The sequence below is a fragment of the Arachis stenosperma genome, chromosome 10 (assembly GCF_014773155.1).
Source record: "Arachis stenosperma cultivar V10309 chromosome 10, arast.V10309.gnm1.PFL2, whole genome shotgun sequence".
Taxonomy (NCBI): domain Eukaryota; kingdom Viridiplantae; phylum Streptophyta; class Magnoliopsida; order Fabales; family Fabaceae; genus Arachis; species Arachis stenosperma.
Window position 1 is genome coordinate 10,988,530 of NC_080386.1, and position 17,033 is coordinate 11,005,562.

The following is a 17,033-nucleotide window of genomic DNA, read 5'->3' on the forward strand; positions in this document are numbered from 1 at the left end:
TATTTTGATTGCTTGATTGATGCTTGAAGATGATCTTCTTGCGATGTTGTGGGTTTTGATTTGGTTGATGATTTTGGTGAAGAAAGTGGGACGAAACTATAGGGTAAAATTGGTTTATAATTATAAAGTGTGTTTATGTTTCATATTAATGTCTTTTTATTACAAACCCCTTTCTTTCAAATTTCAATTCAACATCTCCAACAGCAATGCTGGCTTTAATCTTCTTCGGGAGCCTAGTCACCAACTTGATATTTAATTACCTCTTAGATTTGTTTTTTTCTGAATAAATAGTTAAATTAGTCCCAAAAAATTATTGATTTTTAAATTAGTTTTTGAAAAAAATTTTTAATCAAATTAATCTTTTAAAAAATTTAAGTTAATTATTTTAGTTCTTCTGTCACTTCCATTACTAACAACGTCAAAATTTGTTGATGTGATATAAGTGACACCACAACACACATCTAGTAATCCTAATTGGTGACTAATATTATAAGTTTATGACATTAGATCAAATTAACCCTAACTTGAGGGATTCTAATACCTCAAGTAATCTCTTCAATTAGGTTTTGATTTGATCTAATTTTATAAATTTATCGTGCTAATAGTCAATTAAGACTCCTATGTGTATGTTGCAGTATCACTTAATGTGTCACATTAATAAATTTGGCCCTGTCAACAAAAAAATGACAGAAAGACTAATGCAAGTAATTTAAAATTTTTAAAAGATAAATTTAATTAAAAAATATTTTAAAAACTAATTTGGTGAATAAGTGATCTTTTAGGATGAATTTGACTATTTATCCTCTCTTTTTCTGGTGCATGTATGACGGAAAGAACTAAGAGACTTGTGCCAGTGAGGAGCTTTGATTAGCCCTGGGATCTTCATTTGTGGACCTTGAGGGCTTGGAATTTGGATTCTGACCCCTCGCTGCAGGGGATCAAAAAATGGTTAGTCCCTCACTCTATATTAACTAACAATATTTAAAACAAATGGAGTATAAATTTTAATAAAGAAATATGTTATTTAAGGCCATCCTTCATCATTATCTAATTGGCGAAAGAACATATATAGAAAGAGCACTAGAGTTATTTCTACCAACAGCAAGTTCCTTTGATAGCACTCTTTAATATGGCTTGGATTAAGTTCTTATTACGTGCTAGTTTTTATCATCGGGATGCAATCATCCATGTATTCGCTACTTTCATAATGCTTCGTCTAGCTAATCCTTCGGTATTGTTTCAAGAATCATTTGATATCAAAAGCATTATAGCTACTTTTTAAGTTGAAGATGACTAGCGAATCAAATACCGAATAGCAGATGAGCTTTCATTTTTGTTCTCAGATAGTGAAGCCCATTTGGACGATTTCTCTCTCATATTCAGAGAATCCAACATCAGCGCAATTAGGTTTGACAAAAAATATCATGTGGAATTCCTCGTAGAAATAGTGTCATACTTTATTAATTTCTCGTAGAAATGCCTTTTTAGTTTTCATGGTATTGTCAGATGTTTTCCTCGAAAAGAGAATGCATTAAAAAAATTTTTTCCAGTATAAAACGTAGGAAACATTTCAAGTGCACCGGGTCAAGTGCACCGAGAGTACCGGTGCACCAGTTGTTTTAATGGTTGATTTAAATTATAAAAAGAATATATAATATATATTAATTAAAATTAACGGTTAAAACAATTAGAACACCAGTGCTATCCCAAAGCACTTGAAATGTTTCGTAAAGGGTATGAAAGGCTTCAGATTTCTTGAGCTTTTACTCTGATAAATTACTAAAATTAGAGCGCAAAAGCCAAAAGGTATACACTTCCTCGTTAAATTTTCCTTTCTTTCTCCGGTGAAGTGATGATACCCTTTAAGCTTGGACGTGCTTTTAATTAGATATTAAGTTGAAATTCATATACCATTATTTCATGGTTCAAAACTTAATCGTTTGATATTTAAGTTCACGAAATTATTATGCAAAGTAACCACTACTATGAATTTAAAAATGCTCTCAAACAAAATCAAAATTGGCTTTAAAGAATGGGAAGCTAAGAGAGGGATAGGGGCCATAGGGGTAATGTATGGTGTTATTTAAAAGCTAAGAATGGTTCTTTGGCAGAACCAAAAAATCAAATAAAATTAGCAAAAATGTATAACTTATCATTTCCATGCTTTCCTTCCTCGGAACTGTTTCCCTGCGCGCTGATTCTTTTTCTTCTTCTCTACGCGAGATTTTGCGATCTTGCTTCTCTTTGCAGCCACTGGCATTTTCTTCTTGTGTTCCTTCTGACGGTTGCTTAGTCCACCCGTCTGTTCGAAATGAACAGTACAAAAAAAAAACTTATTTGCACGCAATCAAAATCATTTAAGATAAAAAAATTTCATTTGAACTTTCCAAATTCACCCATAACCCGGATAGTTTATTCTTGCTTTAAAAAAATTGTGGAATAAACAACTCATTCTTGTTTTGGCTAAATGAGTAGTTCTAATGTTGCCTAGTTTATTGATCGAAATATTTGTCCAAAAAAAATGGGCCTAACTAACTAAATTTGGAGAATCAACTACCTAGTTTAAGATCTGTATATTTGGTTAAAATTCATTGCATTTCAAAAATTCAAACAAAAAATTTACAAGAGTGAACTACTAGCATACCTTTTTCTGCTTTACAGCTGTTTTAGAATGGTATGTTCCTCTATCCTCTCTTCCTGCTTTAACCAATGCCAACTTTTCTTCCTTGCTTTGCCTTTTCTTTACATGAACCTACAAGGTGCATCAATAAAATAGGCAAGTTCAATCAAAGGTGTGGAAGTATGAAATAAAATAAAAGCGACCACATAAATGCCATCTCATTTAGCTATACTAGTGTTTTTCTCTTTGCGTAGATTGCAGATAGATATCATCTAGGTACCAATTTAGACGACCTAAAGTTACTTACTTCAAGCGTCACGCCATCTACTCGCTTCAAACTTAGTCTATCAGAATCTGGAACCTTAATTGTTGCCGAACGTGCTAGCCCATGCTGAGCAAATGTGTTTCTTGCTTCATGTTTTTCCTACAAATCACCATAAAATAATGAAACTGAGTTCTGACTAAAAGCTATTATGGTCAGAAATAGAGATTACTGGATAAGAAATGAGCAAACCTTTAGTTCCTTGATCCTCTTGAAGTCCTCATTGGATAGAATACCATCTGTAGATTCTGGAAGGGGTGCATGCCCCATTGTTGTCCCTGCCAATTTCTTCAAAGCCCGGAGACTTGTATCAGCAGCTAAAAGCTGATCATCAAAATCAGCAATCTTTCTTTTCTTTGCTGAGTCTTTCTTTCTACTATTTGCACCTACACTTTCATCATCACAAGAAGTATGCACATCATCATCTTCCTGTTCGGAAACCTCACCATCCTCTTCGTCATCCTGTTCACTGTCTTCAAGGTCATCCTCCATATCTTCAAGATCATCATCCTCATCACTCTCACCAGTCTTGGTATCAGAACTTATCTCATCATCATCATTGATAGTCATCAGATCATTTTCCTGGTCATTGTGAAAGCCACTGCCTACAGAATCATCGGAATCACTACCCTCCTGATCATCATCATTGTGTACAATAGGCAAGAACTCAGCACCGGGAACATCAGTTGCAGCACTAACTTCTCCATATGATTTTGGTCTTGCCTTGGCGTCCATAGGCCGGCCACGATCCTTCTTAACTAACAATAAAGGGTTAACCTGCCAAACCAACATTATAATTAAATTGTGTAGACATATGGTACTTGCTTTCCAACGTGCACAAAAGAAAGGAGCAAAGGATAATCACCTCCCTGAATAAGCCAATCAGAGATCGAGCTGCTATTGAAACTCCCTTCTCATGTGATTTCTTATGCAGAGCAAGGTCTCGTAATAAGTCTTCATTCATTAACTACATCCCAAGATCAAAACAAAACCAAAAAAAAGGAGGAACTTAACAAATGCACAGAATGTTGGTAGTAAAAGTTCAAGAGCAAGGGAGGCATTTTCCTACTCCAAGGTTGCAGTATGCAACAAGCCAATGAAAGGAGTCATTACTGTGCAACTAAAAATGAAGGAGCACATGTACAAATTGAACCCAAGGCCAATTAGCCAACACAGTATGATCCTACTAGTTAAGCCAACGCTCATTGATAGAAATAATATATTTTCTCAAAACCAAGTTATTAAAATGCATATATACACAAATAAGAGGATTTGAAGTAGTACCAATGGCATCCGCATACATATTTCCCGGACTGCATTTAGTCCAACAGTCATAGCCTAAACATATCAATGAAATTCATATCAAAGTTCAGTGCCCGGACCATGTAAATAAAAATATCTACCAATATTAAACATGAAGCAAACCAGAAAAGGGTCACCTCAGGACGAGAGCGATCATGTATAAACTCATTTACTATTTGATAGAACAAGGGCTCAACTTCATTAGGAGGAACCTGGATTCAAATAAAGCTCGTGTGAGATACATAGGATAAAAAAGAACATAAGGGAACAGCATAGAATAAATTGATAAACCAACAAAATAATCAAATTCTGATGGGAAAAAACAAAAGAGAAGATTACAAATTAAAACAATATGATAAGAAAAATCATAAGCATACTATACCATGTCATGGCAAGCCTGAATCACTGCAGCAAGCAAATTTGTAATATCTTGTTGACGTGGCTGATCACACAGTGAGAATGGTCACACTTCTGTTATATACAAAATACCAAATTTCACCAAAGTTTCAAATACATTACCTGAATATATTTCTGAAGAAATCGATAGAAGTCTAACAAAATTAGCCGGTGAAGCCCAACAGTTCGAGCAATCAATTTCATCAACATCAGCTTAACCTTACATAATAATGTCAAAACCAGTAATTATATAATCTTGTATAACCATAACATGAAGAAAAACTATATATAGTCAGTTACAACGTTAAAGAATGCTTTTTTGTTTTTCCTTTTAATTAGAATATGCACCTCAAATGTTTCATTACATTTGTGTAAACGTGACAACAGCTTCTCAGCGAAACCCTGCACAGACCATGTGCAATTGAGTTGATCAAATAAACCAAAATCCAAATCCCAATCCAGAAGATCTCTTATATCTACAATGATGAAAAAAAAAATGTACAAACCTGTGCATCTTTCAGATGGTTAAGTGGTGAATAATAACTGTTATTGTTCCTCTCAGTTGACAAACGTTGCTTCCTTTTGATGCTGCGCATGGCACGTTCTAGTTTGGCTTTCTTTTTCTTTTTGCTAGCTGCTGTTCCTTGGTGGTGTGCCTGAAATTTGTAACAATGACCATAAATTATAAATTATAGAAGACATGGTGCTAAGTTCAGCATTACTTTCAGAAACAAGTTTAAAAAAATAACATCAAATAATGCACTGATGCTATCAATCAACCTCACCTTATAAATTGTCGCCTTACTAAGGATGACTTGAGTAGACTCCTTGGTTTCATCTTCACTGTCTGAATTGTCACTGTCTGAATCATTTTCAATCTTCTCATAATCTAGTAGAAACGATAAAGCCGCTTTCATGATCCTGATAACACCAAAAACTATCTTTAAGCCTAAGATCATAATTTCAAAACAGTCACCCAACCACAAAATATAAAGGGGAAAATAAAAACCTTGGTGCTGGATGGAAACAAGCACTGCAAATTGCATTAGCTGTTCTCTCGTCAAACCAGTCTTTTCTTCTGTGAAGTTCACACAGTGTCACGAGCGCTCTCTTAGCTCGCACTTCATCCTCTTCCTTTTGGGGAAAAAATGACAAAGAACAAACACACACATTCGTTCAAATTGTTCAACAAGCATAACCACACCAGGAAACCACAAAGCCGTCATAACCAAAAGGTTCAATTAAAATTAACTGAGACCTGCAGCATTGAAAACAAGACATTTTGCAGAGCCCGGTTCTTCGCTTCGTTCTTATGCTTCTGGTTCATGCGCTTAATACTGTGAATGACGTTATCAAATGCCAGCTTCTTCAACGTCCTGTCACCTAAGGTTTGAAGCTCCATGAACAACGACAGAGTTTCGCCAATGTCAACAATCTGCCGAAATTCAAATAAGAAATCACTACAATGTCACATTTTTTACAATTGCAACAGTTCCATTGGCTCCACATTTATGTTTATAAGCTCAAGCGATTGTGAATTTATTTTCTAATTTCTCTGCTTTTCTCTATCTTATAGTAAACTAACTTAACTCGAATCAGAATAGTTGCAAAATTCGAAAATTGAAACCTTCCGATTAATGAGGAGAATTAGAGCTTGGGCGAGGCGGCAGCGGAGCCCCGACGGGAGATTGCGGGAGGCGCAACGGATCAAACTGGCGAGTTTTTGGGGGAAATCTTTGAGGTGTTTGGGGTAGAAAGGGGTGACGTGTGCGAGGAACATTGCCTTATCGCCGAGGTCTTTGGCAACGGTGGGGTCGCCACCGATGCCGGTGATGGAGGCGAAGTTCATGGCGGCTTGTTGCTCGAAGAGCACGAGGGAGGAATTGAACTGGTCGCAGAGTCCAAGGAGCTCCGATACGTAGCCTTCCGGGTCACACTTCATCTTCGATTGGAGTGTTGAAAGGCTCAGCTTCTCGGAGCTCCGACCAGCGGATAGGAATTGCTCCTCCACCTGCACGGCGGAGGAGGCGCCGTGGCCGGGAGAAGACATATGGAAAGGATTGGCGGCTGGGCGAGATGGTACTTGGTTCCTTGCTTGTTTTCTGGAGCCCCAAGCACAAGTGAGGAACAACGACTTTGCAAAAACCTAATAAAACCCTAATATTTTTATGTTTACTTTTTTGGATTTAGCCGAGGGAATAAGTTTATTATTAGTTAAAAAATTTAATTTTATTTATATTTGGACTATACAGCTATATAATTTTTCATCCAAGTCCATTTAAACTGGTCCAACTTAAAAAAAAAAAAAACCAATCCTATTAAATAAGCATGTATTACACGTGCCCAAACCCTCCAAAACGTTAGCATATTCATTAGCGTCTTGAATATGAAACGTTCCTTCTTCAACCTCGAAACCACTACTGGAGTTTAAATCTCTCTCAAAATCTCTCAAAGCTCGTTCGTGTTTTTTGTTTTTACTGAAGAATCGCGAGAAGATTTCGAAATGGAAGAAGAAAAAACAAACAGAAACAAGAACAGAGACTGCGAAAAATATGAGAAAAACTACTATTCATTTAAAATCTCGCATTCTCGCGTTTCTCCTAGTCATATTTAAGGTTTATTGGATTCAGTTGCTTCGTTTAGTAGATCAAGTTAATTTGATTCCTTTTTTTGCGTAACTAGGCATACGAATGGAAATATGTTGTTAGTTTCTTTCTGTGATATAATTCGGTTCATGGGAGTTACTGATTTAGATTTACTTGATTGTTAGCATGTTCAGTTGAGTTCTTTTGCATGCAAAAATATTTTTCTTGCTGATTAAATGTTTATCACATTTTATTCAAAACATGAGTGGAGATCAGTTTATTGGAGTTGCTGATTTTGATTCAGCTGATTACTATGTGTTCAGTTGAGTTCTTTTGCATGCAGAAATATTTTTCTTACTGATTGAATGTTTAACACGTTTTATTCAAACATAAATGGAGTTCGGTTCATTGGAGTTGGTGATTTTGATTCACTTGATTGTTATGTGTTTAGTTGAGTTCTTTTGCATGCAGAAATATCTTCCTTACTGATTGAATGTATAACACATTTTATTCAAACATGAATGGAGTTCGATTAATTGGAGTTGGTGATTTTGATTCACTTGATTAAAATATGCATGCTTGTGCTTATCGGTGTATTGAGTGAAGTATTGACCAAATTTTTTTGTCCTTGCAGCAAAAATAAAAAAGATGATGGTGATAAAAAAAGCAGAAGACGCGCTATAACGTAAACATATATACACATTAAATATATTTATCGTCTTTCATTCAAATAAACTCTATTTTTGTATTATAAATATATCATAATATACTGTTTTAAAACCTTGCAGAAAACTCATGATCTCAGATGCCAGACAAAAGTAATAGTGAGGGTGTTCAAAGCAATGAGTCAGCAAAAGAGAGATATTGTCGACGAAATGGGATTCAGTGCACTATCACATATCCCGGAAATGAATGTCTCTCACAAGCTCTTGAGAGAATTGATTTCTTGCTATGATGAGTATTATGGATACCTGAACACCCTCTATGGCAGAATACACATAACACCTGCCAAGGTACCAGCTGCGCTGGGCATAAACCACGGTGGTAATATCCCTTCAACTTGTGCTTATTTTGGTTATTTGGTTCCTTTGTTTTCGGTTCATCTGAATATAGAAAATGAAACTGAGCATTTTTAACTAATTTGTTATTATTAAAATGTTGTAGGAAATCGTTTTTCTGAGAAAGTTGAGTACGACAAACTCAGTGAGGCAGACAAGGAGATAATTGACAGCTTCAAAGGTGCTGCATTGGCATCTTTAACGAAATATGTCCTTGATTTGAGTGTTGAAGGGGAGGAGAATAGGAAGAAATTCGAGAGGACTTTTGTCGTCTTTGTCCAGAAATGCTTCTTGCTGCCGACGATGGTAAGCACGGCCTCTCCGATCCATAATTCGCATGCCCTTCGTGTGGACAACATCTGACAATGGGATTGGGCAACTTATGAGTTGAACTTCTTGAGGAAGGGGATCGAAGCCAAGAGAGAGGGAAAGAAATAGTCCGTTGATGGCTGTGTGTTTGTTTTGATGCTAATATATTTTCATGAAACCAAGTTCCCTCGACTGGATATACTTGACACTCCTGGGCTACCGTGGGTGGCCTACTGGACACAGAAGAAGATGTGTGGATCGGATTGCTAAGGAAGCAACCAATACAATGGTAAATTAAACAAAAATTTCCTTTGAAAATTCGGTTCAGATGCTTCTAAAATACTCTATTAACTAAATAAGCTTGTGTTTTAGGGACTTGTGTACAGAGCACAATTAAAGGAGAGAAAGACAGAAGAAAAAAAGGTGTCGAAGACAGTTCTTCTTAAGGGGAAAGAGAAGGGAAAGCTGAAGAAAGAAAAAAAAGAAAATTGTTGTTCTAGATTCTTCTTCGGAAGAAGACAGTTTTTTCGAATCCGAATCCGAATCCGAGAAAACACCGCCAAACAAAAGAACAAGACAACATAGGCTGGTGAAAAAGCAAAAGATTGTTCCGACGGATTCGGAAACCACAAGTGAATCTAAAAACAAAAGCAGTCCGACGGATTTGAAAAGCACAATGAATCTGAAAACCAGTAAGTTTGGGAAATGAATTTCGGTTCATTGCTTTTTTTGTTTGTTTGATGTTTATTTGGTTTAGTTTTGCTTGTATTTGCTGAAAATTGTTCTTATGCACTAGTTAAGTTAATTACAACTCTGGTATTTGTATCCAATCAAGACAGTTTTTTCTGAATCTGAATCTGAGTATACTTCTTGAAAACTATCTATTTATTTAAATTTTTATCATGTTATTTTAACAAAACTTTTTGTATGTGTTGCAGAAAATGAAAAGAAATTGAAAAAATAGCGACAAAAAAAAGAAGAAAACAACCACAGAAGGTGGTTAAAAAAGAAAGCAAAAAAAGGAAACTTGTTTCGACAGATTCGAAAAGTACAAGTGAATCTAAAAACTAGTAAGTTTGGAAATTGATTATTTTCGATTCATTGCTATGATTGTATGATGTTCATCTGGTTTAGTTTTGCTTTTATTTGCTCAAAATTGTTTGTGTGTGCTTGTTAAGTAAATTACAGCTGTGATATTTGTCTCCGGTATAAATTCGATGTGTTTGTATGTGTTGCAGAGAAAAAGAAATCGAAAAAATTACCGACAATGAAAAGAAAACAACTGGAGAGGGTTGCCAAAAAACAAACCAAATCAAGCAAGCTTGTTCTGTCAAATTCAAAAAACAAAACTGAATCTAAAAAGGAGTAAGTTTCTGAAATTATATTTTCGGTTCATTGATACTTTATTTTAGCTTCATTGATACTTATTTTATGAATTTTCAGACGTGAATAAGTAAAGGTTAGCACTGTCGAAAGAAGAAGAGAGGCGCTGTAGCTATTAAGAGAAAAAAGATCAAAGAGAAAAAATGATGGAGTTCGAAAAACAAATGTTGCTCCGGATGACTTTGACTCGACAAAGGCGCGAAATGATTTATCCGAGATGTAAGATTCAGTTTCTTATATTGAGTTCTTTTTCTTTGTTTGCTAACTTTTCCTAAAACTTCTTATAATTCCTTTAGATTTACTGAATAATATTTAGTTTTTTGCTTAGATTGTCGATTGTAAATTTTGGCAGTGAACCTTTACAAACTCAAACGAGTTCCACATCGTCTGTAAATGCACCAGCCAATGATAGGTGAATTCGGTTCTTTTCTTGGTTTAAATTCGGTTCATTGGATTCCAAAAATGAATTTCAGGTGTTTTTAATCCTCTGCTGGTAATCTCGGTTGATGATTTTAATTTGATATTTTTTTATTAGTAAAAATACTCCGGAAACTCTAGTAAAAGTTTTTAGAAGATAGAAACTCCATCAAAAACAGAGTTTTCAAACTCCAACTGTGTAAGTTGAAATATTTATGTTGGTCTTTTAGATTTTGGTAATAATTTTTGTTTAATTAATCACACAAAATCTGTGTTTAATTGTCAGTAGCACTACTCCTAATCCTGAACTCCAAATCATTGTTGTTGGAGGAGAAACTCATTCTCAACCTCTTGATATGTAAGTTTTTCAATGTGCAGCTTTCGGTTTCTCGATACATATTCTAGTAATTCAATATTAACTTCTTCCTTGTTCATCTTCCATAGAGCTCCTTATTGTTGTGTCTCTTCCTAGTTCGCTTATGGAAGAGATAATAAAATATTGAGAGACCTTCACCAATGTCCCTTCCGAGAGCCAAACTGAAGAAGCTTCTATTAATGAGTAAGTTGTAATTACAAATTTTTTTATTAGTTTTAATTGTACAAGATAATAACTCTAGGTCGTTATTAAACTCTTTTCTGTTTAACGTAGCAGCCCTCCCGAAGAACAACAGCAACCATGCCAAGAAGCTCCAGTGGCAGGGCAATTGGAAGAAGAAGCACAACCTTATTTATAAGTTTTATGCTTGTTCAAATATGGGTAATTTCGATTCATTACATGGTTTACTTGTGGTTCAGTTGAATCCAAAAATCAATTAGATGCATTCTTTATTGGACTCTTTTCTGTTTGTTACAGCTACCCTTCGGAACCCGAAAAGCAGGTCGGCGATGAATCTTCTCCGAGGAAGACGGAGCCAGAACCTCCATTGAATGTGTAAGTTTTAATTAATATCATTTTTATTAGCTTTCGTGTTATATGATATTGCTTTTTCATTATTACTTAAAACTTTTCTCTGTTATCTTGCAGTGCTGCCCGTCCTTCTTTATGGGAAGATGATGCATCTTCCTTCAGCCTTGGATAAGTCCTCCAACATCTCAACTAACTCCTCCTACCTCTCAGTCGATGGTGACACAGCTTGAAATCCTGGTAGAGGCAGTGATAGATGCTGAGGTGGCGGCGGCATTAAAATTTGCTGAGGAATTCAGTGCCGAGCCGAGCTTCACAACCGCTGCAGGGTACAAAAATCCGGAGAAAGAAAAAGAAATTATGGAGGAGCTGAGGAAAAAGTGTTATCATTGGATGACACATATAAAGAAAACCAAAGATACTACCAATGGATATAATGCCATATTGGTCTTGAACCATGAAGCGCATTTGGAGGGGCTTAGAGCCTTAGACATCATTTCTTGACTCTAATGCCCGAAGAAGATGTAGAAAATACGGTAAATTATTTGCCTATTACGTTAACATTAATGATTTTTCTAAAGACTCTTATATTGTATCTCTCACAAATTTTCTTTCTGTAGGTGGTCAATGCAGTGTGTATGATTCTCGACGACAAAAAATGTTGTTGGTTTCAGGAAGAAATATACTGTGTGCCGACGGATATTGTGGTAAGCCAAATTTTTTATTCCCTAATTAATTTACTAGTTCTGATAAATAATTCGGTTTATTAGTGATTTAACTGAGGTTTATTTTGCAGATGTTTATGTGGGAACCCATGGCGAGAAATATATTGATCCAAATACCAACAAGGCCTACCGGATCGATATCGATCAATATGCGCACTACCACTGTTTTCTTGGCAAAAGAAAACTGGCATCACATCCATTTGTAAGTTGTGATTTCTGAAACTTCTTTGATAATTCTGTTGTTTGCTATCATATAGATTGAAACATTCTATCATTTTTCTAAACTTCTGCGGTTTGTGCCAATTTGCAACGGAGGACATTGGTGGTTGTGGATTGCCGATATCAACAAGAAAGCATTCTATGTTCTTGACCCTGTTAACAAAAAGAAAGATGAAATACCTGACTTGATAATTAAACTGAACAAATTTGTTGTAAGTTATTTACATCATACATATTTTGTTGTAAATTATTCAAACATGAGTAGAATTCGGTTCATTGGGATTGGTGATTTACATTGACTTCATCCTTAAGTGTTCAATTAAGTTCATTTGCATGCATAAATGTTTTTCTTGCTGATTGAGTGTTTATCACGTTTTGTTCAAACATGAACAGAGTTTGGTTCATTGTAGTTGGTGATTTACATTCACTTCATCCTTACTTTTTGTATCATTTTTAGGGATTAATAGTCTTCCAGATAAGGGTTTACACTGGGGCAGAACCCTTAATGGAGGACGGAGAGGGATTAGAAGCAGAGTATATTAGGCTCAGTGGTCAACGAAAAAAGTAAAAATCTTAATCGAAAGCAAATCAATGTTACCTCGCTTGGAGCTAGCTTTTTTTTTTCTTTGTGGCGTTTGAGATCTTTTTTTCAAGTTTGATCCCAATCTGTTCTTGGGGCGACCTCTTGTTCTCACATGTGGCGGGCTTTGGAGGTCGTTCACATCGCTCAATGTCGCTTCTTCGTGAGATAACAAACTTTTTTCTCGCTTGATATTCTTGCATCTCGGCTATGACATTGTTAAAAGCCCGGTGCAGAACTTGTGTCAGCTCCTCGAACTCTACGCAAATTCACAAATATTGTGAGACCGAAACACCAAATCGTCGAATCTCTTGCTTCTCGGCTCCAATAGAGGCTCGTATTAGCTGCTCTTGATGCGTGTGTGCTTCCTCTTTATGTTTTTGCTCCAACGTTCCAGTATATATTTTGGTGCCACTTTATCTACTCATTCGAAGCTTAAGACGCTTAGGAAATGGCGGCACAGTATTCCCCTTGACTCAAACAGCAGGCACTGGCACTTTACTTCTCGTGATACTACATCATAGGTGATGAAAAACTTGTTGAATGTGGAGTTAGAAACCTGTTCTATGACTTCGTATGTCGTAAAACCTAGGGTGGAATGCATTGCTCTTGTGATGCAGTTCACCTTTCCTCTGAATTGTGCTTGAACTTTCCTTAACTTCTCGTGAGTATACACGTGCTGAAATTGAGCCTCTATTGCTAATTTTGTTGTGCACGATATCATGGTGTGAAAATCTGCAGCATCAAATTCTCCCTCTCTTTGCTCTCTGCTTGCTAGGCAATTATCGTATTGCTTCACAAATTGAATCATGGAGCTGTTACGTGTGATGAACTTGTTGAAAAATATGTGCATGCCCTCACTCCTTTGTGTGCTTCTCATCCGAACCCAAAAGTGGTGATCCAGGTAAACTTGAATGCATAAATGGCGATCTTCGTATAGCTTTGTAGAATGAACCAAAAACATGAGCCCATATAAACTGAAAGCTGTGCAACCAAAAAAGTAACGGCATTAAAATAATTCGAATTAAAAACGTCAGTTACCTGAGAGCCACTTATTGCCTCCCACGCCAAACTTTGTGACAAAATCGTTCCAATTTCTGTAGAATGTGTCTTTTGAGAACGAGTTCCAAACGACATGACTCATCTCTTATTCGATTTCTTTGTGTGTGCATGTAGCCGTTTAATTTGCTTGAGATCTTTTTTATGATGTGCTAGATACACTACTGGTGAATTATTGTTGGCATGCACATTTCGATGGCCCTTTGCATCGATGCGCATTGGTCGGTAAGGATGCCTTTTGGTGCCTTCCTTCACATGCAATGGAACCAACATTCAAATAGCCATTTGAATGATTGGATGTCTTCATTTTTTATCAGAGCGCATCCGAGAAGTGTTGACTGACTATAGTGATTCACGCCCATAAAAGAACTAAAAACCAGATTGTACCTGCATAAATGGACACTCTCACACAGTTATGGACTGAAATGTGTAGATTCTGTGAACCTAAAACTATATGTTAGTGAACCAAATACTTGTTTGTGTTGTAGGTGGTGTCAAATGAAACTACGTCTCCGAAATACTCGCATGCAGCCTAGCTTCTTGCGTCGGTCCAAAATGCATTTTTGATGGAGTGATCGCCTTCAAGGTTGAGCTCGAAAGAGAAATTTTGATTATTCTCTTTCATTCTTAATAAGTACTTCCCAAATTCTTTGGCATCGTCTTGTTCGAAAACATTTTGTACGTCCCTTGTGATGTAATTTCGCATGTCTTTTTCTATAATACTTAGTTCCTGATTACTTCTCGCTGCTGCTGCTGCGAATGATTAGTATGTTTTGCTCGGTTTGATTCTGGCTTCGTCGTTGTTTTTGATGGTACGACACACAAACATGCTTAGCTCCCTGTGTTGTTTGAGCATCTCTGTTCGGTCTGGATAACATGGGTGTGAATGGTTCAGGATAACTTTGGAAATTATCTAAAGACTGACGTCCTTCAATATGTGTACATAAATCCTGGCTGGATAATTTATGCTGGCTGAGGGGTTTGTCTTCAGAGTTGGAGATATCTTGGATTTTCACCTCCCCTCTCTGCTGCATATGATGAGTTGATTCTTAATCTCGTCTCTCTTCTGAGTCGTGTTCCTTACTTTGGTAGAAAAACTAACAAGTTTGGAATAATTTTTGTAAAACTTTTTAACTTCTTCTAGTGTCTTAAAAATCATCCCAATCTTTGGGACAAATTGTTCATCCATAACACACCTGGACTGCAGAATGAACCGAACATATTATTAAAGTGAAACCATTGTATAGTACTAAATAAACGGAACATTGTCCATTATATAAATTGAAATTCGAACAACTATCTACATAATGAACTAAACATATTATTAAAAGGAAACCATTTTATAGTACTAAATGAACAGAGTATTGTCCATTATATAAATTCAAATTCGAACAACTGTCTGCATAATGAACCGAAAATATAAATCAAAGCGAAAAGAATGTACAATGCTAAATGAACCGAACATTGTATATATAAAATCAAATTCAAAATATCTGTGTTTACAATTTAGAGATTATCAATTCAATTCAGAACACATGCATCTATTCAATTCAATTCAGTTCAATTTAATTTAGCAATTGTATTCCATTCAATTCGATTCAAAATTGAATAATCCAAACCTTGTATGCTTGATAAGATTTAGAGGAATAATCCAAAGCTCTCATTCAACTTATTTAAAGTTGAATCATTCATTATTTTGATAGTCTATTGAAATCTAAAAACGAAAAAGATAAATTCACAGATCGAAGAAGAAAATGAAGAAGAATAACAAGAAGAACAACGAGCAGCAGAGCAGATCCGAAAATTGCAATGTAGATCGTTAACATTTAAGAAGAAGCTTTAGGCAATAGGAGGGGGAGAGGGGTGCACATATATTTCACATAATTTGGGGAAGGCGCCTCTAAAAACAAAAAAGTTCGGATGACTTGGTTAGAATTTTTGTATGGATGTAAAGCATATTATTGTTTATGAATTTATCATTAGTGGCTACTCCAATGAAGATTTTATGATTGTTATTATGTAAAGATATTTTATTTTGACCATTGGATAATAGATTATAAGATTTGATTTTTATTTGAAGTAAAAGTGTTATCTTTATTTAAAATGTTACTAAACAAAGAGCAATGCTAGGGAACCAAAAAGGTATTAGCCAAAAACCAGCCAAAATGCTTTTGGTGAATCCAAAATCTCTACGAGTTAATATATATGGATGTTTCTTCTGCTAAGTATCTGAATGTTTCTTTTTCATACTAAATGGATGTTCTTTTATATATTTTTCGAATTTTTTTGTGTTGCAAATGTGAATGCCTCTATTTCTTTAAGAATTTCATATTTTTTTTAAATTTTATAGATATTTAATTATTTTTGCTAAAATATAATTGGATATTTCTTTTGTTAAGTATTAGGATATTTTTTTCATATTAAATGAATGCTTTTTTATATTTCTGTAATTGTGTAATTTACAATCTCTTCAATCATCAAAATGGCACCTAATATCCCAAAACGCAGAGAGCAACATTGTGATGATAAATAATTCTTTTAAAATAATAAAATTTTATTGAAGATAAAAATATTTTATTAAAAATAATAAATGGAAAACAATGAGAAGGGAAGGAAGAATGCAAGCAGCCAAGCAAAACCCTAGAAAATACCCAAAAAACTAAAATGCACAAAAAAAAACCCAAGAAAGTTTCTCAAACCTCTGAAATTCTCAATTCTCTGTACAATTGCATACCGTTTGATTGGCCTCAGCTCACAAACCCCAACTTTTCAACTGTTAATGGCCTTTCTCTGCTGACCACCCGCAGCGCCGCATACTTCATGTCTTTCATCCGTAACCACGGCGGAGTCTTCCACGGTGGCCCCACCATCAATCACCACCTTCCATCAAAATGCAAACTTGAAGACTCCGGCTTCCTCATCGATGACAGCACTTTACTCGGCATGATCCTACTCGGTTTCGACGCGCCTGTTCCTGTCGCTGTTGACGCCGGCTCCAAGGGGGATGTCATGTCACGTGCGCTGACGCGTGGAAGCTCCAAGACCCGAACCCGAGTCCGAACATGAGGTTCACGAGTTCTCGATCTGGTAAAAACAGTTCCGACTGAAAGCAGAGCGATCAGAGGAGTGGATCACAGTGGAGAGGCGGAGAGGA

At 35.9% G+C, this 17,033-nt stretch overlaps 1 protein-coding gene and 2 long non-coding RNA genes across 3 annotated transcripts; 2 read left to right on the forward strand and 1 right to left on the reverse strand.

Moving 5' to 3' along the window:
- Positions 1–1,018: 1,018 nt before the first annotated feature.
- Positions 1,019–6,773, reverse strand: LOC130955730 (uncharacterized). The gene is made up of 15 exons (XM_057882673.1): positions 6,268–6,773; positions 5,899–6,075; positions 5,650–5,774; positions 5,426–5,561; positions 5,147–5,296; positions 4,989–5,042; positions 4,764–4,859; positions 4,627–4,686; positions 4,382–4,456; positions 4,227–4,280; positions 3,808–3,909; positions 3,135–3,719; positions 2,928–3,044; positions 2,645–2,752; positions 1,019–2,302 (listed from the first exon to the last, which is right to left on the reverse strand). Exons 1-15 carry the CDS (start codon positions 6,688–6,690, stop codon positions 2,153–2,155), a joined length of 2,412 nt encoding a protein of 803 aa, XP_057738656.1. The 5' UTR covers positions 6,691–6,773; the 3' UTR covers positions 1,019–2,152.
- Positions 6,774–9,618: 2,845 nt separating this feature from the next.
- LOC130954189 (uncharacterized) lies at positions 9,619–10,194 on the forward strand. Its single transcript, XR_009076214.1, has 3 exons — positions 9,619–9,662; positions 9,831–9,957; positions 10,036–10,194. It is a non-coding gene; the product is annotated as an uncharacterized LOC130954189 (long non-coding RNA).
- A 1,269-nt stretch (positions 10,195–11,463) lies between these two features.
- On the forward strand, positions 11,464–12,411 carry LOC130954188 (uncharacterized). The gene is made up of 4 exons (XR_009076213.1): positions 11,464–11,832; positions 11,917–12,003; positions 12,093–12,223; positions 12,337–12,411. It is a non-coding gene; the product is annotated as an uncharacterized LOC130954188 (long non-coding RNA).
- Positions 12,412–17,033: the final 4,622 nt, after the last annotated feature.

What these genes read in the sequence shown, in the direction of transcription:
- LOC130955730 (XM_057882673.1), bottom strand. Translation starts at nt 6,690, where the DNA reads ATGTCTTCTCCCGGCCACGGCGCCTCCTCCGCCGTGCAGGTGGAGGAG. An exon ending in TATGTATGCGGATGCCATTG is followed by an intron (nt 3,910 to 4,226) that starts GTACTACTTCAA and finishes CTTGGGATGTAG; the next exon opens with TTAATGAATGAAGACTTATT. An exon ending in TGATTGGCTTATTCAGGGAG is followed by an intron (nt 3,720 to 3,807) that starts GTGATTATCCTT and finishes TTGGTTTGGCAG; the next exon opens with GTTAACCCTTTATTGTTAGT.